The sequence below is a fragment of the Stigmatopora argus genome, chromosome 1 (genome assembly GCF_051989625.1).
Source record: "Stigmatopora argus isolate UIUO_Sarg chromosome 1, RoL_Sarg_1.0, whole genome shotgun sequence".
Taxonomy (NCBI): Eukaryota; Metazoa; Chordata; class Actinopteri; order Syngnathiformes; family Syngnathidae; genus Stigmatopora; species Stigmatopora argus.
Genome location: NC_135387.1, coordinates 7,657,465 through 7,680,922, shown reverse-complemented (window position 1 = coordinate 7,680,922; position 23,458 = coordinate 7,657,465). Strand labels below are relative to the sequence as shown.

The 23,458-nt window shown below is 40.5% G+C and overlaps 1 protein-coding gene across 5 annotated transcripts in view; it reads right to left on the bottom strand.

Annotated features, from left to right (window-relative positions):
* The window catches only part of LOC144077252 (transcription elongation factor A protein 2-like), a 46,230-nt gene that overhangs the window by 3,297 nt on the left and 19,475 nt on the right, over positions 1–23,458 (bottom strand). For 2 of the 5 annotated variants that reach the window (XM_077604834.1, XM_077604844.1), the window contains exons 1-5: positions 5,368–5,554; positions 2,959–3,021; positions 2,581–2,686; positions 1,621–1,705; positions 1,341–1,468 (exon numbers count right to left, since the gene is read on the bottom strand). In XM_077604834.1, coding sequence (XP_077460960.1) covers positions 1,341–1,468; positions 1,621–1,705; positions 2,581–2,686; positions 2,959–3,021; positions 5,368–5,436 — 451 coding nt within the window. In that variant the 5' untranslated portion in view covers positions 5,437–5,554. Of the gene's footprint in view, positions 1–1,340; positions 1,469–1,620; positions 1,706–2,580; positions 2,687–2,958; positions 3,022–5,367; positions 5,555–23,458 lie in introns of those variants that run through there. The other 3 variants (XM_077604863.1, XM_077604872.1, XM_077604854.1) reach the window with 2 other exon arrangements.

Below are 23,458 nucleotides of genomic sequence, written 5' to 3'. Positions count from 1 at the left end.
GTGTTTTACCGTTTTCATTTCGTTATGGATATAGAGAATATTTCTCTTTTGCCTTTTTATTAGATTTTATCAGATATTAATACTTTTTAACAAAGAGGATTTTTTTAAACTCAAACACTAAATAAAACAATATATTTCCTGTTTTACACTTTCGTTTTTTTATGCAAATAAAAATTCAAATATACTTCTTAGTTTAAAAGATACTAAAAAACACCTGAAATGAAATGTTTTACGTTTAACAAATTTAAATTTAAAACACAGGATCACTTTTTATAAATCTACAAGTTTGAAAAATATATTAAACTAAATGTTTGCTCTTTTTTGTTTTGTGTTTTCAATTTAAATATTTTTTTAAATGTATATTTACATATATTTTTTTAATTTAAGAAGATAAAAAGAAATTTGATTTTTGCCCCTTCTTACTAGAAGAAAATATCTAATCTCATGTCATTTTCTGAACCGCTTTATCTTCACTAGGGTCATGGGGTTTGCTGGAGCCTATCTCAGACTTTGGGCCAGAGGCAGGGGACCGTGACCGGACGTTTGGTTGCGGGACTTTTGGTCACCGGACGTTTAGTCGCCGGACGTTTGGTTGGGTGACCAAAACGTCCGGCGACCAAACAAGGTAAAACAACACGGTCTATGCATCATTCAAAGCCAACAATGGTCCTGAGCAGTTTCACTGAGCGGACGTGTGAGTGTATAAGAGTGTGTATGTACATCGGTTGTCCCCTTAGGAAGGGACGTCAGTCAGGGTCTTAACAAGTTCTCCAACAAAACACAATAAAAGTACAGGAAATTTGGAGCTTTTCTTTAGCCTAATAATAAATAGGGCATTAAGTATGACAAAATAATAATTCACAGTGTGTATTTAGGGAATTTGAGCAATAATTTCGGGCGACCAAACGTCCAGCGACCAAAAGTCCGGCGACCAAACGTCCGAGTACCGCAGGGGACATCCTGAATTGCTGGCCAGCCAATCGCAAGTCAAGAAAATATATCATATAAAAATAAATACATGACAATATTTCCTATTAAGAGGGTCACAGGGAATTTGGACAAATCTTAGTCTATAAATGATCTATCGATTATCAAAAAAGCTGTCAGTTCATCGATTAATTAATTTTGGGAGCCTAGTTGGCAGAAACAGCCATGGAATAAAACCCTGAATACAATGTGGCCCATCACAAAAATGATTTTGACACCCCTGCAGTAGAATTTCATAGCACATTTGACTTAGTCCTCCAGTTTCCTGGCATATTGCACCTTGATCAAAACCAAATAAAATTCCAGCAATATTATCTATGACTGCCATATTTGCAATTTACATTGGTCCTCACCAGCAGTTTGCAGGGCCCTCACCAGCAACTCACGACATTTATTCCTAACATGGTCTGTGGTGAGAGGAATGACTGGTAAGGACAAGACCAGAGAAGGCACGACATCAAGGCACTTCGCTGTGGTCGAGCTGTTGTTGACAAATTTAGAGAAAACGTCACAAGCAAGCAGCAAACGCTTTATCACACATTTCCAGACGCTGTCACAAAAAATGTGTCATCGTGACTTGATTTCCTCTGTATAACCAAGTTAATTTCTTTGCACAGTAAGTTTGTGACACACCTTTCCTCACTACTGCCCGAGTCCTTGGAAGTCTTCCTCAGAGGGGAACTGTCTTTTTTCTCCGACTTGGACTTGCCGGCTCCATCTAACTCAACCACATAAAACATTACAATACATATAAAACGTCACTTTCTTATGAATATGGAAAATGCCGTTGATGGCGCTAGACGTCTAATCTAGGGGTGTCCAAACTATTCCACAAAGGGCCACATTGGGTGCTGGATTTTGTTCCAACTGATCCAGCACAGATAGTTTAACCAATGAGGTTTCTTCTGAAACCAGCAGCTCCTGACGGCAATCAATTGATTACAATTTTAAGACAGGTGAAAATGCATCCTCCTCCTACATTGGAAAGAAAACCTGCACCCACCTTGGCCCTTGAGGGCAGGTTTGGACACCCACAGTCTAAACCATTTTGAGGTGCACGAATGATCAGACCTCTAGAACTTCGGACATGGCATCGAACCCTCACTCTCTGAAATGTGAGGCCAACGTGCTATCCACTCGGTGACCGGGCCTGTTTGTATTCCTATTCATTTAAAAAACTTCATTTTTAATTAACAATGAATTCATTTATAAATGTATTTATAGTAAAATACACTCATGACTAATAATTAACAAATATATTAGAATAATTCCTGAAATTACATTTTTTCTTGAGGGTTGACTGTCTTAAGTGTGAACTTTTGAAAAGCCATCCACTGTAGTGACAAGTTTCTATTTAAGTGTTAAAAAATGATGCACGTTTATGGAAAAATGAATAGCTATAGTAGTAGTAAAAGTATTTTGTTTTTGTTTTTTTATCTTTGGCATAAGTAATGTCATTATTTAAGGAGTAAAATTAAAAATATATGTTTCATGATTTGCAATGTTTCAATTAATAAACTTTTTTTTAATAGGACATTTATAAAGAGTCACAGAAAGAATTAATTTCTAGTTGGATTAACTAAAAATACAAACCAATTAATTTTTTCCAGGACTTGATGAGCGTTTTGGCCAAAGTCTGTACTTCCTGGTCGGAACTTTGTTTCCGCACAGCATTCACCGACATACCGACTCTGGTAGACTAGACAAAGGAGAATCCATAAATTCATAATTTCTCTTCACATTTTAGCTATTGATCCAAACACAAAAATCTGTTGGATTTTGACTAAGAGCTATTCATTTGGGAGTATTGTAACCCAGTCAAAATTTCCCTTAATTCAGTTTTGCCCTCACATGCATGGTAGGTCAAAATTATGTCACTCTAAATGATCTGCCAGTGTGAATATAATTGAATATCAGTTTATATGTGGTTAGAAACTGGCAAAAAGGAGCCAAGACTCATTAGGAATCGACCTGAAGCGTTTCCAAAGACATTGTGATGGTCTTCAACTCCCTTAGCAAATCCAACGCTCCATCCTGCAACACAACATTTTGGACATTAAAATTAAGAAGACACTTACATGTATAGCATTTTGGAAATACAATGTCTGATGCGCAAGTGTAGCCACAATAATCTGCAATCTAGTGAATGCTTGATAAATTCGGTACCCGGACATTTCGTCGACGAACACTTGATCGCCGGATGGTTCGTCCCCGGACGGTCCATCGAACGGACGCTTCATCGCCGGACAGTTCATCGACCGGACACTTCATCGCCTGAAACTTCGTCGCCAGACAGTTCGCCTAACCTTAAGCACTATTAAAGAAGACAAAGGAAATTCAAATATTCTTTATTAAAGAAAATAAAACAGCAAAAACTCGCTCGACAACACAAACACATTAACATTTGGGCGTGTGCAAGTACTAAATGTGCTCGTCTCTAAACACACAGTTCCTACGTTGAGCGCTCGACGTTTGGAAAGACCCCAAAAAGAATCAACGTGACATCGGAGTTGTTATGTCACGTTGATTCTTTTTGGGGTCTTTCCAAACGTGGAGCGCTCAACGTAGGAACCATTTCGTGCGTAGTGTGTTTAGAGACGAGCACATTTAGCACTTGCACATGCCCAAAGGTTAATGCGTTTGTGCTGTCGATCGAGTTTTTGCCGTTTTATTTTCTTTAATAAAGAATATGTGAATTTCCTTTGTCTTCTTTTTAATAAAATAATTGTATTTATTGCCTTTTATTTTAAAAACAATCGTTCGAGAGTCCGGCAACGAATTGTCCGTCGCCGAAATGTCCGCCGACGATATGTCTGTTCGACGAACTGCCTTCATAGAAATGAACTAAAACAAATTAATTCGTTCCAACCCTCTGAAAAAACACCAAAAACAGGGTATTGGATTGGAAAAACATTTTTATTTGTTCTAATTTGCCATCTATTAACAAAGTAACAAATAACTAGTGGTTTAATATTACTAAAATGTGTTTAATATTACTAAAATTATACGGATTTCGCAGGGGGCGGAGAGAGAGACGGACAGAGAGAGAGGGGGGACTTTTTGCACGGCAACGTGCTCGTAACATAACATAAACAAATTTAAATGAACTTGGATTACGATGCAGACACCCTCAAAAATAAATTTAATCTAACCTTACACTAAACTTAATTCTAATTTTGTTTTAAATTTTGATATCTTTCTTCTCCCAGCTTGGCTTCATTTGCCCCGCCTCCACCCTGACTGCATGGCAACGCGCTCGTAACATAACATAAACAAATTTAAATGAACTTGGATTACGATGCAGACACACTCAAAAATAAATTTAATCTAACCTTACACTAAACTTAATTCTAATTTTGTTTTAAATGTTGATACCTTTCTTCTCCCGGCTCTATTTGCCCCGCCTCCACTCTGACTTTCACATGCAACCTAGATGTTTGCTTTTGTATTCCCTTCAAAATATTCCCAAAATGATGCACACAAATGTCCCCACAATAGGATAACGCACGACCACTTGCCAACGAGAAATATTATATACGCCATTCGCACGGACTAAAAGGGGAAAAAAAACACTGAAAAAATGCAGCGCTCTGCCCAGTGCTCGCAGAGACATTACACGAGGGAGTTGCGACCAGAGAGACATTACACAAGGGAGTTGCGGGGAGAGAGACAGTGCCCATGATGTACTTATGAGCAGCCTCTCGCGTCCGCTGTCTGCTCGTATATCAAAATTTGTCTCGTATCTCCAGATAAATATTTTCCCAAAATTTTACTCATATATCAAATTGATCGTATGTCGAGGTACCACTGTACCATTAAAGTTCTATAATTATCACTGGCAGGCAATGAATTAAGAAAAAGTGTATCTGTTGTGTGTGGGTGTGCGTGGGTGCGTGTTGTTTTTCCCTCATTTAAATTATATTTATATTTGCATTAATATTAAAACATACAAAAAAATATGTCTGAACAAAAAAGGATTAGCGATACCGAGAATGGATTGATATATAGTTAAATTGCCTCTAGGATCAAATTGATTTATGATCGAATTGATTTAAAAAAAGTAAAAAAATACACACGCGCACAGAAAAACAAAACACGCACTATGTATTTTGGGCATAAACGTGCCTCTTTTAACCGCTTTTTAAAAGTCTTGTTTTACATAGCTGTATATTAAATAAAACAAACATGATTTGATTCTCTTGTGGGTGTATAACTTGATCCAGGTGCAAGTGATTCACGTGTTAGGGATTCTGCCCAATCACAGCATTGATTTGGCTCCCTTTGTGACGAGTGTTTTTGCGTCCCTAAGCAGATGCTGATGCAAGCTTTGAATTTGGATGGCAGGGAGGTTGGGTGGGGGGCAGTGGGATACTGACTCACCGTGTTGTTCTTTTGGACCATCTTGTCAAGTTTTCGACCGATACGCTCCACGTGTTGGTTCTCGGTCATGTTGACAGGACTATGAACCCCAGAGGTTTCATGTGAACGTTGAAAACATGTGTCCAGTGCGTCTCCTCTTTTAGCTGAGCGAGTGCCTCCTCGCCTCCAGCTGCGATTTTGTCGTATAAGCACCAGTGGCATGCTGGGAGTTGTAGTTTATTTTCGGCTTAAGAACAGCGCCTCGTAGTGTTTTCTTTTTGACGTCTGCTGGGTTCGAAGGTTAATTTATGACATTTCCAAAACTCCCTGTAGTAATTCTATTAATGTCACTATTTTTTCTTCTAAATCTGATTGATACGAGTAACATTTCTTTGACGTTATTGTGTCGAGCACGTTTGGGATGCGCACTTACTCGCGTTGTCCGCTGAGTGGCAGTGTTTCCATCTTTATGAGGTATAGATCACTGACTTTATCAGAAAGTACAGTGTTGTTTATTTCATGAGATCAGTTTTGAGATCGAGGGTTCAATCCCTGCTGCTTTCCTGTGTGGAGTTTGCAAGTTCTCCCCGGGCTTGTGTGGGTTCTCCGGGTACTCCGATTTCCTCCTGCATCCCAAAAACATGCATGGTAGGCTGGTTGATCAATCTAAATGGTCTCTAGGTATGAGTGTAAGCATGACTGGTTGTCCTTCTCCTTATGACCTGCGATTGGCTGGCCACCAATTCCTGGTGTCCCCCACCTACTACCCACAGTTGACTTGGATAGGCTCCAGCACCCCCGCCACCCTTGTGAGGTTATGCTCTAGACTGCAGGGGTGTCAAAACCGGTCCTCAAAGGGCCGCAGTGGGTGCAGGTTTTCATTCCAACTCAACAAGAGGATACCTTTTGCAAGCGTAATCAGTTAATTAAAGTCAGGTGCTGCTTATTTTAGAAGACACCTGATTGGTTAAAATGTCGGCACTGGATCGGTTGGAACAAAGACCAGGACCCACTGTGGCCCTCGGCGGAATCGGTTTGACACGTGCTCTAGAGCAAATGAATAAATAAATGAAATGTATAAGAAAGTTTATCAAAAATGAGGAATTGACATTACTACATTATTTGGAAGTCTTTCAGTGCCTTTGAGAGTGATAAATCAACTGGAAGAGACTGCCCTCACAGTAAAAAAAAAAAGATTGGACAACAAGCGCTGTCAATGGGTTAGGTGCTGATAAGCAGACTTTCCCCCCATTTAATCAAAGGGTACGTTCTTGAACATCTTTTTCATTTTAACTGGAACACCGGAGAACAATGTGTCAGCACTTTGGACCCACCTGCAACAGGAAGTGTTTGTTCTAGTTATCAGTGGCACAATTCAGGAAGCGGGCTTTCCTAGTGATCTATAGAGTGATTAAAAGTAACCTCTGACGCCAGGAAGTGCTTCTCTACTTCAACTAGATCTATGTAGAGCAGGGGTCTCAAACTTGCGGCCCGCGGGCCAACTGCGGCCCGCGGGACGATAATTTGCGGCCCTCGTCTTAATATGAAAGATCGATTTTTTTTTTTGGATTTTTTTTTTTTTTTTTTTTTTTTTTTTTACCCCTTTCCCCATGATGGCGCCGTTTAAGTGGCAGCCAGTGGCAGTAGCTCTGCCCACTCATGTTTTTCTTGTTTTACAGCATGTTTTACATTAAAAATTAGAGGGAACATTGACATGCACCTGCTTGTGGCAGGTGTGATACTGGTGTGCCGATAGCGAGCAATGATGATGTCGTGACCGGATGATTCGCCTAAAGACGTTTCGCCGACGGACGTTTGACAGACGGACAGGTCGTACTAGTATTTGTTAGTTTAATGATTAAATACAAATACTAGTATTTGTATTTAATCATTAAACGCTGTTTTCAGCTGGATTTGACCGAATTTGAGAGCATTTTGAGCCGTTTGGCGAATGGACGTCTATAGACGTTTTTTTGCCTCCATCGCGATATCATCCAGTATTTGTATTTAATCATTAAATGCTGTTTTAGGATGGATTTGACCCGATTGCTGTCATTTTACGGCTCGGTTCTGCTACATCTGCCTGCCCAAGAGTGCTTATTCCCGGACTGCCATTGAAGGTAGACGAACATTGATTTTTACTATAATTTGGACAACACCGGCGGCGGGCCGGATTAAAAATCCTAACGGGCCGTATATGGCCTGCGGGCCGAGGTTGAAAAACTTGTACACACACGATCCGGCGGGGCGAGCGTTCGAATCCCGTTTCGGCGAAACCTCCGTTCGGCCGAATGAACGTTCGGTGGAACGTCCATTCGGCGACCTGCCCGTCTGTCAAACGTCCGTCGGCGAAACGTCTTTAGGCGAATCATCCGAGTACCGATGATGTCGCTCACACTGGTACTCAGTGCGCTCAGGGAGGTTGTCTTTCTGCTCAGACCAACAAAAAATTAGAGGGAACTTTGGTTCGGAGCTGAATGAACCAATCACGGTGAGGTATACGGCTCTGGGGGGCGGGACATCGGCCGGGCTGTCCAGTGCCTCGCTCACTCACTCATTCATTCCTCCAATCAGCTGGGCGGAGGAGAAGCCGTGAGGCCGATCACTCCGCTCGGCGCGCACACTCCTCCGCTGCTCTCAGCATAGAACTGAATGAGGCGCTATGATCCGTGATCCAGCCTGTGTCAGTGTCTGTAGCCATCTCCGCGATTGAAACGGAGAGCGAAAGTGCACATGCGCCACAAACCCGCGCGACTGAATGTGAAAGATCAACCCGAGACTCATTCCAAGTGGAAAAACATATTACAGAGCCCCAGAGATGTCTCTTTCAAAGCCTGCCGTGAAGAGAAAGGTCGGTGATGAGCACAGACAGTTTCAAGAAAAGTGGGGAGTGCAATATTTCTTTGTTGAACACAGGGGCACCCCGACGTGTCTCATTTACACTGAAAAAGTTGCGGTGCACAAGGAATACAATTTGAAACGTAATTGTACTACGAGACATGCTGTGGAGTACGAAAAATACCAGGGAGATGAGAGAGCCAACCAGGTTGCCAGTCTTAAAACACGTCTTCTGAGGCAACAGGATCTCTTCAAGAAGGCTACCAAAGACAGTAATGCAGCAGTCAAAGCTAGCTACGCCGTTTGTGAGTTGATTGATCCTGTGCTAAGTGATCCCAAATGGCTCATGGACTTGGCTTTTCTTGTTGATATCACACATGAGCTTAATGTACTGAACAAGAAGCTACAAGGCCAGGGGCAACTTGTCAGTGCTGCCTATGACAACGTGAGAGCATTCTGCACTAAACTTGTGTTATGGAAAGCCCAGCTCTCTCAGACAAACCTTTGCCATTTCCCAGCATGCAAGGCTCTCGTGGATGCAGGCACACCATTCAGTGGTGAGAAGTATGTTGAGGCCATTTCGAAGCTACAGGAGGAATTTGATCACAGATTTGCAGACTTCAAGACACACAAAGCCACATTTCAAATTTTTGCGGACCCCTTCTCCTTTGATGTGCAAGATGCCCCTCCTGAGCTTCAAATGGAGCTCATTGACCTGCAGTGCAACTCTGCACTCAAAGCCAAGTTCAGGGAGGTGAGTGGAGAAGCAGACAAGCTTGGGCAATTTTTGAGAGAGTTGACCCCCAGCTTCCCTAAACTTTCCCGAAGGTTCAAGCGGACCATGTGCCTTTTTGGGAGCACATACTTGTGTGAGAAGCTCTTCTCCACCTTGAACTTCAATAAGTCCAAGTACAGGTCCAGACTTACTGATGAGCATCTTCAAGCTCTACTGAGGGTCTCCACTGCTTCCTCCCTCAAGCCAAATGTGACTGTGAGAAGAAGCGCTGCCAGGTCTCTAGCAGCAAGGAGTAGGCAAGAGAAGCCGTGTTCAGAATATTTCATGTTCAATGTTCCATTCAAGTTCAGAAAGTTAAAGGTTAAAGAGCTGTTAATACAGACATTTGAAACGGAATAAAAATAATTCATTTTCTCTACTTAGCCAGCCAGTGTATATCTACTGTATGCTCATTAGTATTATTTGGTTTTGTATTACTGATTGATTTATTTTTTATTCATCTTCAAGTTAATTTATTTAATTCATTATTTTTTGTTAAAAAATAAAGATATTTGATAACGTTGGAATGTTTTATCAGTGCTTTTCTTGTGGAAATCCGGATGCGGCCCAGTCTCACCCAGACTCGGCCTCTAGCGGCCCCCAGGTAAATTGAGTTCGAGACCCCTGATGTAGAGTCTGCTATGGCAGGAAGTGTCTGCTGTCCTTAGTGTGCCGCCACCAGAGCAGAACCTGGGCACCAGGAATTGTCCCACACCCAAACCCCACCTCAGCCAGTCCATTCAGCGACTTGTGCATATGATGTCAGACAGGAAGTGTCCTCTCTGGAGGATGGATGGAGCCATTCTAACTATTGTGGCCTGCATTCTTCTTCTCTGATGGTAAATGAGTCTAGCAGGAGCAGTCTGGAAGTCACGTGACCCAATTTTTAACAAAACAAAGCATAAATGCCTCCAAAACACATCCTGATTTGTCTAATCTGTTCTACAAAAGACACAACTGAAATGCTTCATAATTGGAAAACTGGATATTTGGTGGCTTTGCAACGATTTTTGCAAACTATTGTGCATGAGTTAATGCTCCATAATACAACATGGACAGTTTCGGCTTATGTCCAAACAAATATCATTTTTACATCAAATTTTGCAGGTGTTGATCATAGTGTAGTAATTCCGATTTTTTTTCAAATATGTATTCAGGTTACAAGTCCGAGCTCTAAGTATGGAAAAAAAAAGATTGACCAGTATCCCCAAACGTTTCCACTATACATTGGGCATGCAGCAGAGCAGGCGATTCATTGTCACTTTCAATCAGCTTTGTCTTCAAGAAACAGCCTTTGTCCATTTTCAGCATGTCTGCCCTCATTATAGTGCATGAGTGTGTGTTGGCAAGCAAAGTTTCATATAGGTCAAATGAGGGTGTGGGCTTTGTGGGACTAAGAGTGATGAAAAGCTGCTCCAAATTCGTGTATATGTAGTTGGAAAAAAAACTGCACATAAACACCTGCAATTCACACTGCTTGTGCTTTCAATGTACCAGCAGCACAATTCCCAGAAACTGCCTTTCATCCGCACAACGTGTGCACACACTCTCTATAGATTTGTATTAACTGTGGGCGAATACTGCTTGTTTTACATGTGTTGACTAGTAAGTGTATTTACACTGTACAAACAAAGTAGGGCAAGGACAATGGTGGGATGCAGAAAATGACTCCCGCTGTCACTCAAACACACACTTAAGGATTTGTGTGTGTGTTGGGGGGGGGCAGGTTGTAATGTAGTCAGCTGGTTTCTTAAATAGATTTTTTTAAATTAATATTATTATTACCACATCTATCCACCCAACCAACTCTCATTTGTGAGTAACACCTCATAAAAGTAACATAACTAAAATGTAATGGCTTTGCCATAAATTATGTTGAGTAGTATACCTTATCCTTATAATTTTACTTTTGCTGTTTCGCTACTGTTTTATCCTTTAAACCAGTGGTCGGGAACCTTTTTGACGGAGAGAGCCATAAACAATTAATATTTTCAAATGTTATTCCTTGAGAGCCATACTCAAAATTTAAAAGGAAAAATACACTAAAATGTGTGCTATTTGTAGTAATGTCACCACTTTTAAAGTACAAACGTTCTCTGAGATCTTTTGACAACATTGTCGCGCTGTTGCTAATCAATGATAATCAATGGGAGTATGCATGCATAAGAATCTAATGGAAAGAATGTTTAAAGCCGCACTAGAAGTAGTGTCAGCGCCACAATGATCACATAACACTCCTACTGATGCATTCAGGACTGAGCTCTCAACAGCGGTTACCATATTTTACTTCACAGTTTAGCGGAGAGCCGTATGCACCTATCAAAAGAGCCACATATGGCTCCCGAGCCATAGGTTACCTGCCCCTGCTTTAAACCTTCAAAGCGAAAGTGACTTTTTATAAACTACCAGCAATTATTATTAGTAGTAGTAATAGTAGTAGTATACTATTTTTTATTTAAAATATTATTGTATTGTCTTAATTATTTATTATAATTGTGAACAAATGTATATGTTAATGCATGAGTAAGAACTAAATTAACAAATACACACTGGTTGTAGCCCCAAGTAACACTAAAGGCGTGAGACGTCCAATCCATTCTGGCTGGGAAGGTCGGATTAATGAACCATCATTGGTAGCCAATGAATTAATTATTGAAAAATATAAATGAATAAGGCCTGCATTTGATGTGTATTTTTTATGACAGTAAGTAGTCTTTAACTTACTATACAAAAATAAATTGATTTCAAGGGTTGTTGTTTTTTTTGTAGAGCTTATCCATGTGATCAATATCCTGATTAGCACATTTTGTGGATGATTTCTATCTGAATCTACAACATAAAGTCTTAATTGGTTTTTCTAAAACTGGGGTTCTCATTACGTTGATCACGATCGATCAGTCGATTTCCAAAGTAATATTGGTGGATCGCCTGAGAGTTGGTCCATTCTTTTAGTTTCCTTCCGGGCTGAACAATGCTCCGTTTGTACCAAGACATCACAATGTGCCCACCACAATACTTACACTTGTTTTAACATGCACATCTGACTCATTTAACAATCATTAGGCTCTCATCAGGATCTTAAGTGTGGTGCCGACAGCCTCGGCTCTGGCATATGGCAGTGCAATCCCATTTTGGGAGTCTAGTCTGTCTCTTATTTAGTAGTATATAGTTATAGTCTATTATTGTATACCAATGAACATTTTTTCTACATGTTTAACTCACAGACAGACATGTAGTAGATACAAAACCACCAACATCAACATGAACATTATAAACTCAGTGTGGGGTCACATAGTACATGGGCACTTGCATGCGAGCTTACCGACCTCACACACTCACTCACAGATATACACACACACAATCATTGACATTGTCAGCATACTTGCAGCAACCACAAGAAAACGTGTGTGCCAAGTGTGTGGTGACTCAAGTGGAGCCTTTGAGTTCGCTGTCACTTGCTTGTTGTCCTCAGTCAACTCAGTTTTCAACAATGACTGGGAAGTCATGCTCAAATATTCAGATGTGTTGCCTGTTGGTTTTAATAATACAAGTTGACTAAAAGCGACTGACTAACGTGTCTAGTCCACAGTGTTCCTCACCACTTACTTACTTAGTAAACTATAGGATAAACTTTCAGTGCTGGCTACCTATTTCTATAGCCATATAGATCAGGGGTGGGCAAACCAATCCTCAAGGGTCACTTTGGTTGCATGTTTTGTTCCAACTGATCTAGCACAGACACTAACCAATGTGGTTTCTATGGAAACAAGAAGCACCTGATTGCAATGCACTGATTGCACTTGTAGGACACCAGATTGGTGAAAGGTGTCCTCTTTATGGGTTGGAATGAAAACCTGCAACCACTGCGGCCTTTTGTGGAAGAGTTTGCCGAGCCCTGTTGTAGATAGTGTAGTGCATCTGTTTGTGTGTGTTTTTTTTACCATCTATACGTTGGGTTTGGGTTTCTACACAATTGAAGCCAAAGATAATCTGACAAGCGTAGTTTTGTACAAACATTTTGATTTATTTGGCATTGCCATAGCCACTTGAATCCCAATTCATGTCTCATCTCATTTTCTGAACCGCTTTATCCTCATTAGGGTCGTGGGGGGGGTGCTGGAGCCTATCCCAGCTGACTCCGGGCCAGAGGCGGGGGACACCCTGAATCGGTGGCCAGCCGATCGCAGGGCACAAGGAGACGAACAACCATGCACACTCACACCCATTCCTAGGGGCAATTTAGAGTGTCCAATCAGCCTATCATGCATATTTTTTGGAATGTGGGAGGAAACCAGAGTACCCAGGGGAAACCCACGCAGGCCTGGGGAGAACATGCTGTGGAGTATGGAATGTATTCTTATGCTTTTTATTAGTCAATAGGTTTATTTAGTTTAGTCACTAGAATAGAATTTTGCATGACCTAGCGGAAATTTCCGTCCGTGACACCTATGAGTTGGGGGCGCGTCATCTACCATGACACTCCCATTTCTTTGTTCAGTTTCCCGCCTAAAGTCTGTACCTATGTCACATGACCTTTGTCAATAAAACTAGTCGACCTGCTGGGGGGATTCAGGGAGTTCAAACTAGTCAGGCTGGAGGATAGACGCGCTCCTGCCGCTGGCTGCTCTGACCCCCTCCTTCAGCTGAAGCTAGATAAAACTCATCATGGCCGACTCTGTGTGCTTCCTCTAATTCGAAGTTATTGAATGTTTATCGATTAGATCCAACATTTTCTGGTGCCTTAGAAACCCGGGAGATTCATTTCTGAATTTTCGGACCGCGGTGGACTGAAGGCCAAGAATTACTGACGTCAGCTACTCTTACTTTGAAAGAGAGAGGCATTTCGGTCGATCGCGGCCCGTTTGAAGAACGAACCCCCATCGGAAAAGAGGAGGCACAAGAGACGGTAAGGGGCTGTTTAAAATTAATATTTAGGACAAGGCTGGTGGGAATCCCGTTTTTCCAATCGTGAGAAAGTCGAAGAAAAACGCCTCATAAATCGGGGATAAATGCATATCGTTGGGGAGTATGTATGTCAAAAAAGAAGGTAATACACAAGGTATGCGGCGGACGTACACTTCGGCCATAAGTGACGTTCGTAAGGCAAGCTGGTGACGCGGCTTTAACCTAGGGGGTGAAATAGTCCCTCGGTAAAGGATTTCTGGAGATTGTCAAAAATAAAGCTTCCAAAAATACTGCACCCGATGAGTAAGAAAGCGCTAGATTAAAAAGTATAGTACTACTATTATATAAACCAGAAGCGTTTGTTAAGAACCGGAAGTAGGCCGTGACGCGCTTTAGGACGCGCTTGGTACGCGCTTGGTATGCGCTCATGAATCGAGAGGATTGAAGAGAATAACGGTTAAAAAGACGGCGTAGACGGATAAATAGGATAATAAAAGATAAGTATTAAAGAGATAATAAATTAGATGCGACGTCCCTAGAGAATCGCCGTAAAATATCGCCTTAAATGTATTAATAGCATAACATGTGACCATTGTTTAAAAAAAAAAAAACGTTCAAACAAAGGGACGTGAAGTAAGAAGATGTGGAATTCATGCTGAGAGATTTTCCTGATCATTGAAGAATGAAACAAAAACATGGTTAACATGCTTGTGAAGATTCTGGACAGAAAGGATGAGGAGCTGCTTTAGGTGGTTGTCTTTCCTCAAGAAACTTTCTATCTTCATGGAGAACAATAATTATATGTTTTTCACAAGTTCAGGTAATAGTCACACATTTCAAAATTGGGGCCCTCCCTATGAAGATCATTGAACATGAGCTCAAGAGGTACGGCCTTTGGCAAGATGAGCTACAAAGGGAGAGAGAAGGGGGAATGAGCACATGTAAGACAGAACAAAGGACGAAAATGGCCGAATAATGTGGAGCCAGGCAAGAAGCCCACTTTACGGCCAGGCCCCCTTCACAGAAGCGGACACCCCTCACCCGACAAGCCAAGCACACCCGGTGCAAACAAAAAGAGGGGGGGGGCTCGCCCATAGCTCTTACTGCCCATTTCACACCTGGACCCAGGAGAGAGCCCACACCAGCCCAGCCCAAGGCCCCCTCCCCCTGCACAAAGAGAGAGAGGAACCACAGCACGCAAATGCCACTGCAGGTTTGAACCTAAATCACTTGAGTCCGATTGTCTCCCCACGGAGGGGGAGGGAAAGAGAGAGAGACAGAGAGATGAGTGTTGTAATATATTAGTGACAAATTATGGGTCCTTTATTAAACACTGAAGTTTATATTAGGAAATGCATAGTGAAAGGTTATTTTCCCTAAATTGTAATTGAGGTAACAGTGAGCACAGAAAATGGCTCTTATTTTAAATAAAACCGCCTTCTTAGAGCGGATAGGAATTCAGCCAGAGCTTTAACTATTGGGTTTTAGAAATATGAGAGTGATTTGCGATTTAGACTTAAGTATTAAGAATCATCCAAATTATTAATGATATCAAACATGAAAACAACGCAGAAATGGCATTTATCCAAATTATTAGGTAAATTTAGATAAAATAATTGATTTAGGATAGGCATGATTTCCCTGGGACGGAAGAGGCATGGAATGTTTTTAAGTGCACAAAAAGCATTCCTTGTTTTGCCCGGAACAAGTGAAATATGCTTTGGCGTGGTTCATTTTAATGACTATTAGAATATTAATGATATACGAATTGCATTAGCATCAAACAGTTGATGTCAACCAAATGACGTTAACCTATTTCTTTTGAGAATGATTAGGCTGATAAGACAGCAAAATGGAGGTAAGCTGCCAAAAAGCCCAGACGTGGGATGGCGCTCTTCACCAGTAATGAAAAATTGCAGACCACTGATTTCTGAAAATGAGTAAGCGTGAATGATTGTTTGTTTGTCTTTTTGTGTTTCTAATTGGCCGACCATCAAGATATAATCAATTAGGTATCAAGGTGGAAAATGATTTAGCAAATTGGAATCGATTTCGGAATTTGCCAATAAGCCGTTTCACGGATGGCAACGCCAAATTATGGAAAAATATTTCGTCCAAGGAAATTTTTTAATGGAAAAAGCAGCAGTACTCCAAATGTGAAAATTGAAGTGGAGAAACAAATCTGCTATGCAAAATTTAGGAGCACTGAAAAGACAGTGCTTGATACCAAATTCCAAAGTACTATTGATTTATTGTGATAATGGCATCCAAATTGTGTTAACAGAATAATTGACTGAATTGACAAAAGTTTCCATATTTCGTTCCGGAAAAATATGGAAATCCAATTTAGTGGAATGTACCAAACGCCATTATTAACTACACGATTGGAATTGGAGGATGAGGCTAATCATATGTCTGCATAAAAGAAAAAACTTTAAAGAAACGCATTAATTTTGGGGTTGGCAGAGGGAGATTGCATTTCTCAACAGGAAACATGATGAGCAACCCAGGATGAGAGTGCAAATGTTCCTGACCAAACCAGCAGACATGAAAATAGCGGATCCATTTTGTGCTCTGTAAGAAGGTTCTCTCAGTTGAAACAAATTAGAGGAGACAGGTAAGATAAACTTTTTGACGTAATCAGACGAAATGGCAAGCACTCAAATATTGATTGGAAAGATTATTGCTCGGGGAGCAATGCTGTAAGCCATGAGGAACTTTTTATATTGGTTTTATTGTCTCCATAAAAAAAGTGAAAGCGTTTCAATTGAGACCAAACCTTCTTACAGATAGTTAAAGTAAACAATTGAGACTAGATCTTCTTACAGATATTTAAAGTAAACAATTAGAGAGAAAAGAGAAACTACAATGGATAGAAATGTAACTAGATTTTAATTTTATGCCTGACTATTGAGAAATATTGATTAAGAAAGTTTTATAGGAGCTGATTGACAAACTCCAATGGAATGTTACATTTGATAAAAAGACTACTAGTTTGGGATATTTTGAATTTCAAAAAACTGAGTTCATATGCAACGCGATACACATTGTTAATTGAATTGGGACTTGATTGGTATGCATTTTAAAAGTAATGGGCTTTAATTGCTCTAAAAGACACAGTTATGCTAAAAATGTTGACCCTGACAAACAAGGGGTGGTTACATTTTAGTGGGTTCAATTCTATTTAGAATTATAAATGTGTGCATTTTGTTTCTGGATAATAATTGATGTGAATCTAAACTGTTACAGAGAACGGGAAAGCTGTTTTCCTGAGGAGAAAGCAGCCTGGTTTGCTTTTTGTATTTTTCCTATTCTTAGTATGATTAGTTAATTTGTGTAATTGTAGGAAAGAGGAAAAAACAAATATGGGTTTTGATCTTAACAAGGAAGCAGTGTTCAAAATAGAATATCAACTAGCATGTTTAATTTTGACTGATAAGGTATTTTAAATTTTCACAAACATAATGATGAATGTTAAGCACGTGTTAAAGACAACGACAGAACACAGCAGCATACACAACAACAAAACTGAGCCGATCTCAAGAACAGTCTGCAGACGAACTGTACAAAGCTAAAGGCCTACCGTACCTACCAAAAATGTATTCCATAATTGAGCCATAAATGTCTCAACAAGGGGGAGGTATGGTGAAGAGGTATAAATACCTATTTTAAAATTTTTGTAGGAACTGTTTAATTTGTTATTTTATTGATCTGTAAAGAACATGGGATCTCCAGAATCATCTGGAGTGACAATGGAGCTCATTTTTCAAACAGCATAGTGCAAAACATGGCAAAACAACTGGTAGAACTAGCTCGAGATTAACACTTTTTGAGATAGTTATTGGAAGACCATTCCAACTTCCTTTATGGGAAGATAAAGGAGAGAAACTATCCAAAGAACATGTAAGGTGCCGTGATCTTTTTGTCTATCTTGCAGGAGGTGGTGTAGCCAGGTGACTGGATCCTGATCCGAGTCATAAAAGTGAAGTCCTGGTTCTCTCCACGATGGGAAGACCCATTCGTGGCCCAACTCACCAACCTCCACAGCAGCAAAGATCGCTGAAAAGTCAAAGTCGATTCAGGTCAAGAATTCGAGACAGGTGACTCTGAGTGGACTAAGTCGGACGGTGTCAAAACCCTTGTCCGTGAAGAAACTCATCTGACGTCTACTCACCAGCCACGAGCACCCCTCACTTAACCCTGACCTCCCATAGACTTTTCACCTCTATACAGAAGCCACAGTGAAAGCTGTTGCCATCCACATCACAGTGACTGGACGGTCAGTGACAGCCTGGGCGTATCTGAACGCCCCGCCCACAGAGACTCGAGTTGGAAAACAAGTGCAGGAAACGTCCTGCCTCATCACTGGAAAGGCAGAGCCAAGCGGTCCGCTCTTGGATGGGGTCAGGGGACCCAATCTACATCAACATCGGGGTTCCCTGCGGCGTACCAGATGAGTATAAACTCGCTGACCAAATTGCACGACTCCAGAACAGGACGGAGGAAGGGTTTGCAGCCATCCATGAACAGTTGTCGGTGACCTCTTGATGGCCTTCCAGAACAGAATTGCTGTTGACATGCTCCTGGCAAAGGAAGGTGGCGTGTGCTCCATCTTTGGCGACCAATGCTGCACGTTCATCCCTAACAACACAGCAGCTGACGGGAGTTTAACCAAGGCCCTGGAGGGTCTTCGATCCCTCAACAGCAAGATGAAAGAACAATCTGGAGAACTACTATGGAGAAGATGTATCCTGACAACCTGAATTCACTGGGTCTAGACGCCACACTTAAATCTGCAGTGGTGCAGATGAGATGCATTCCTTTTAAGGGGAGTGAACATAACAGTAAGAGATAAGAGATCAAAATCAGTGCAAAATCAGTGCAATTCAAACCACGTGATGCAATCTGGGGTAGTGATGTTCCTGGTGACCATAAGTTGTGGTCCGCCCCCCAGAAAAGCATACGGTTGCTACTTTCCCAACTTGGGGTGGATAAAGTTATGCTTCGTGTAAATACATTGAACTGTTACATGAGTGTTCATTAACCAAACTGTCATAGCCCTTAGGGATGTTGCGGGACGGAGGATGGAGGTGTGTGTGCCATGATGGGAGAACACTGCTGCACCTTCATCCCAGACGAAACCAGTCAATGCTGTTTAAATTTGCAACTCCCTCATTTGCGATTTTGTTTCTGTTCTGTATTTTTTCTGTGTGTGTAATCCCCTGTATCAAAGTTATGATTTGAAACATTATCCAGCACACGCTGGTAGCTTACAGTGACATACAGTATCACCGCATGGCAAACCATACTGGAGATTATTGCGCTTTCGAAGTGTGACGGGTCCCACGATGTCGAGCCGTCCGGGTAATTTACTTGTCTTGACTTAAAAAATTGTGTTCGCTCATTAAGAGGGACGCAGAGGAATTTTTCTCGAATGACGCTAAATACCTCGAGTTTTTCGCCTCTGCCTTGACAAGTGATTTTATTATTTTCCATACCCTGTTGAAAGTAACTGTTGATGATATTTGTATTCTAGAACCTGGATGGGAGGGATATAAATTGATGTCTAATGAAAATTCTTTCATAGTAACTACAGGGGGGAAATGTGGAGTATGGAATGTATTCTTATGCTTTTTATTAGTCAATAGGTTTATTTAGTTTAGTCACTAGAATAGAATTTTGCATGACCTAGCGGAAATTTCCGTCCGTGACACCTATGAGTTGGGGGCGCGTCATCTACCATGACACTCCCATTTCTTTGTTCAGTTTCCCGCCTAAAGTCTGTACCTATGTCACATGACCTTTGTCAATAAAACTAGTCGACCTGCTGGGGGGATTCAGGGAGTTCAAACTAGTCAGGCTGGAGGATAGACGCGCTCCTGCCGCTGGCTGCTCTGACCCCCTCCTTCAGCTGAAGCTAGATAAAACTCATCATGGCCGACTCTGTGTGCTTCCTCTAATTCGAAGTTATTGAATGTTTATCGATTAGATCCAACACATGCAAACTCCTCACAGATGGACGTGACCTGAATTTGAACCCAGGACCTCAGAGCTCTGAGGCCGACGCGCTAACCACTCGCCCCACCGGGCCCCAATTTATGTCTTACCAATGAATACAGTGATCAGGCTGGTCAGCAATTAAAACTTTAATCACAATTAACCCTACCAGGGACAATCCTCACTTTAGTGGACATCTACTGAAAATTTACCATCAGCCTAATTCATTCAGTGCTAGCTCAGGTCAAAGAATATGTCTTGTGCTAGTTAGGAAAGGAAGGAAATTCACTTTGAAAACACCTCTTGATAATAATAGACATCCAATCCATTTCAACAAAGGGGCACAGAAAGGAATCTTTTTTTCACTTATTCAGATGTAACCCTTTTATTTGCCTCTTTTGTGCTATCACCCGTCGACTGAGAACTCCGTTCTACTCATCAGGGGGCCAAACTCAAAATGCAAATGCTGCCTTTACTTATTTTTGTCCGCCACTGGTAAGAGTTGACCATGCATATTTTTTGCAGCTTTTTGGCACTTACTTGCTGTATGTTAGGGATACACAAAACTGTTATTAGCTGTTCAAAGGGCTACAAGAAGAAAGAAGATCTAAAGTTGGGAACCAAATATCTGAAAAAAATAAGGGACAGATAACTGATAGTTATGTTTTGGTCATCCATGATGCCTTGCTATCTTCCGTTATCAGACAAATTAGACCACCTCGACCAGTGAGATGAGCAGGATTTCAGATTTCAAAGGATTTCAAACTTGTAAACTCATTGAACACTCATCATCACAAAGCACAAGAGGCGGGGAAATGCATTTATTGGATAACTTTATTGGATAACTTTATCTATTATCTATTTATTTGCCTGCATATTGTTAAAAAGCACCCTACCAGTATTTTTTCTTTCTACATACCGGTTACTTCATGATATTAGGAGAGAAAAAGCACATCCACTGTAAGCTCAATACGGGACACGTATACTTTTTTTCTGAATTTGAGACGATTCCGTTTTTCAAACGACGGTTGGAAACTGAAAGTGAATGTCGTGAGTGCTCTTCCTCTAAGTTCTAATCATTTCTTTTTGCCAAAGCAATTTTAGTTTTTTGGTATACTGTAATTCATGATATTAGGAGAAAAAAAGCACATCCACTGTAAGCTCAATACGGGACACGTATACTTTTTTTTCTGAATTTGATTGAGACGATTCCGTTTTTAAAACGACGGTTGGCAACTGAAAGTGAATGTAGTGAGTGCTCTTCCTCTAAGCTCTAATAATTTCTTTTTGCCAAAGCAATTTTAGTTTTTTGGTATACTGTAATTTTGGTGAAAAAAAGTCTTTAAGACCGAATAAGACACCACATTTTTAGTCATATCTTGGCCACTGAATTGTGGATAAGGTAGATAAGATACATAAGCTCTCATTTTTTGTTACAACTCGACCAGCACAAAAAAATTATGTTTCACAAAAAAAATAAGTCTGCTAAATACTATGTGCAGAGGAGGAGGCAAGCATATCATACATAGATCATAATTAAACTTCAAATGTTACTTACAGTCCTTCTTCATTAAGTTTCATTTGATAAACCGATGTAATTTTTTGGAAGTCCTCATGCTCCTGTCGTTATGTTGAGATATGTTGACAACATCGGCAGCATTTGGAGAGCTGACGCATTTTGTCTTTTAGTCCAAATGTCTCAAGAAATTTGAGTTTGGAGAAAAAATCTTTGGTATGTTTTGATGAACATCCCTCCATCTGGCATGTAAAAGCAGTGTTATTTATTGCCTTAACAGAAATCATACATTAAGTGTGACCAAAACATGGATTATTCTAAGTGAATGTTACCGCAGGATGCCTTTAAAGGAGGAAACTGAAGAAAAAAACAAGGTTTAGCTTTTGGGAAGTGGTGGGCCAAAAGTCCTAACACATATCATTCATGTCGAATTAGCCACAACATGTAAAGAGCCCACAGGAACGTCTTGCGAGACCACCTAGCATGTTGCGACATGATGGAACGATTAAAGACAGATTCCCAGAATTCTTTCTGTCTCGCCTTTTTGCATTGAGAGACTATCAAAGCCACTAAAACACTAAATCTTGACACCCACGCTCAGTCATCTGGTGCACAAGTTTAGGTTGTAGCGGGACGACAATCCAATGAATTGTGGATTGATTTAAGCTCTGAATGCTGCATTTGTATAGAACTGTCTGCCTCTTTTACTCACAGTAGGGAGCTAGACCCGTCCAAGCGGTAAAAATTGATTGAACGATGGGTGCACAGACACAATAATCAAACGCAATATTAACAATGGATTGACAAAGACTGAACAAAAATGGGTGCTTAAATACACGCACAGATATAACGCGACCAGTATATAAGTAGTGTGAGTCACCACAAGCCAAATTATGAAAAAAGTGCATATATATATATATATATATATATATATATATATATATATATATATATATATATATATATATATATATATATATATACCGTAATTACTCGAATATAACACGCATATCTTTGCTATATAATTAATTCCAATAGTTGGGGGTGCGTGTTATAATCAATAACTAATTTTTTTTTTTTTTTTTTTTTGTCTTGTTACATGGCCCTTAGCCTGGTGCTTTTTCTTGCCAAATAAATTGAATTGAAATTGAATTGAATAAAATAAATTACAAATTTTCGATCGAAAAAAGCATTGTCAAACTCACTTTGACGCACGGATTTTACGTCATCTCGTAGAGCCGACGCACGGATTTTACGTCATCTCGTGAAGCCGACGCACGGATTTTACGTCATCTCGTAAAGCCGAGACCACCACTGCCCCCCTCTAGCCTCGTACCCGTCTCAGTTCACCCTCTCTCAGTTCAGTGTTATAATCAATAACTAAAATAAATTACAAATTTTCGATCGAAAAAAGCATTGTCAAACTCACTTTGACGCACGGATTTTACGTCATCTCGTAAAGCCAATCGGATGATGTGTTGTGGGAGGAAGTGGATGAAGGAAGCGTGGACGTTGATAGGATTCTCAACGAAGAGATGTATGAGAGGACAGACAAAGAGAGAGAGGAACTCTTCATTTGAAGGATTCTAATGAATAAATTTGTTTGAACAAAACAATCGTGAAACGAAGAAAAAAAGGTAAGATTTCTGATTTTCGTCAGCGTGAAATTTTAGGTGCGCACTATATTCGAGTACTGCGTTTTTCCAGATTTTTTTGGCCCAAAATTACCTGCGTGTTATTTTCGAGTGCGCGTTATATTCGAGTAATTACGGTATATATATATATATATATATATATATATATATATATATATATATATATATATATATATATATATCAGTGGCGGGCGGTGCATTTTCTGGTAGCGCCTTCAACGTATCAATCAAACCCTCAAAAACTATTTTATGGCTATAAAACCTCTACTGCAGCTACAGCTGCGACACATAAAAAATAATCAATAAATTAATGCACAAAAATGGGGTAAAATCCACTTCCTAGCAGCATTTCATGATTAAATACAAATACTGGAGCTTTTCAGACATTAAAACCAGGCCAGGGGGTGATTTTCCTGGGAAAAGACA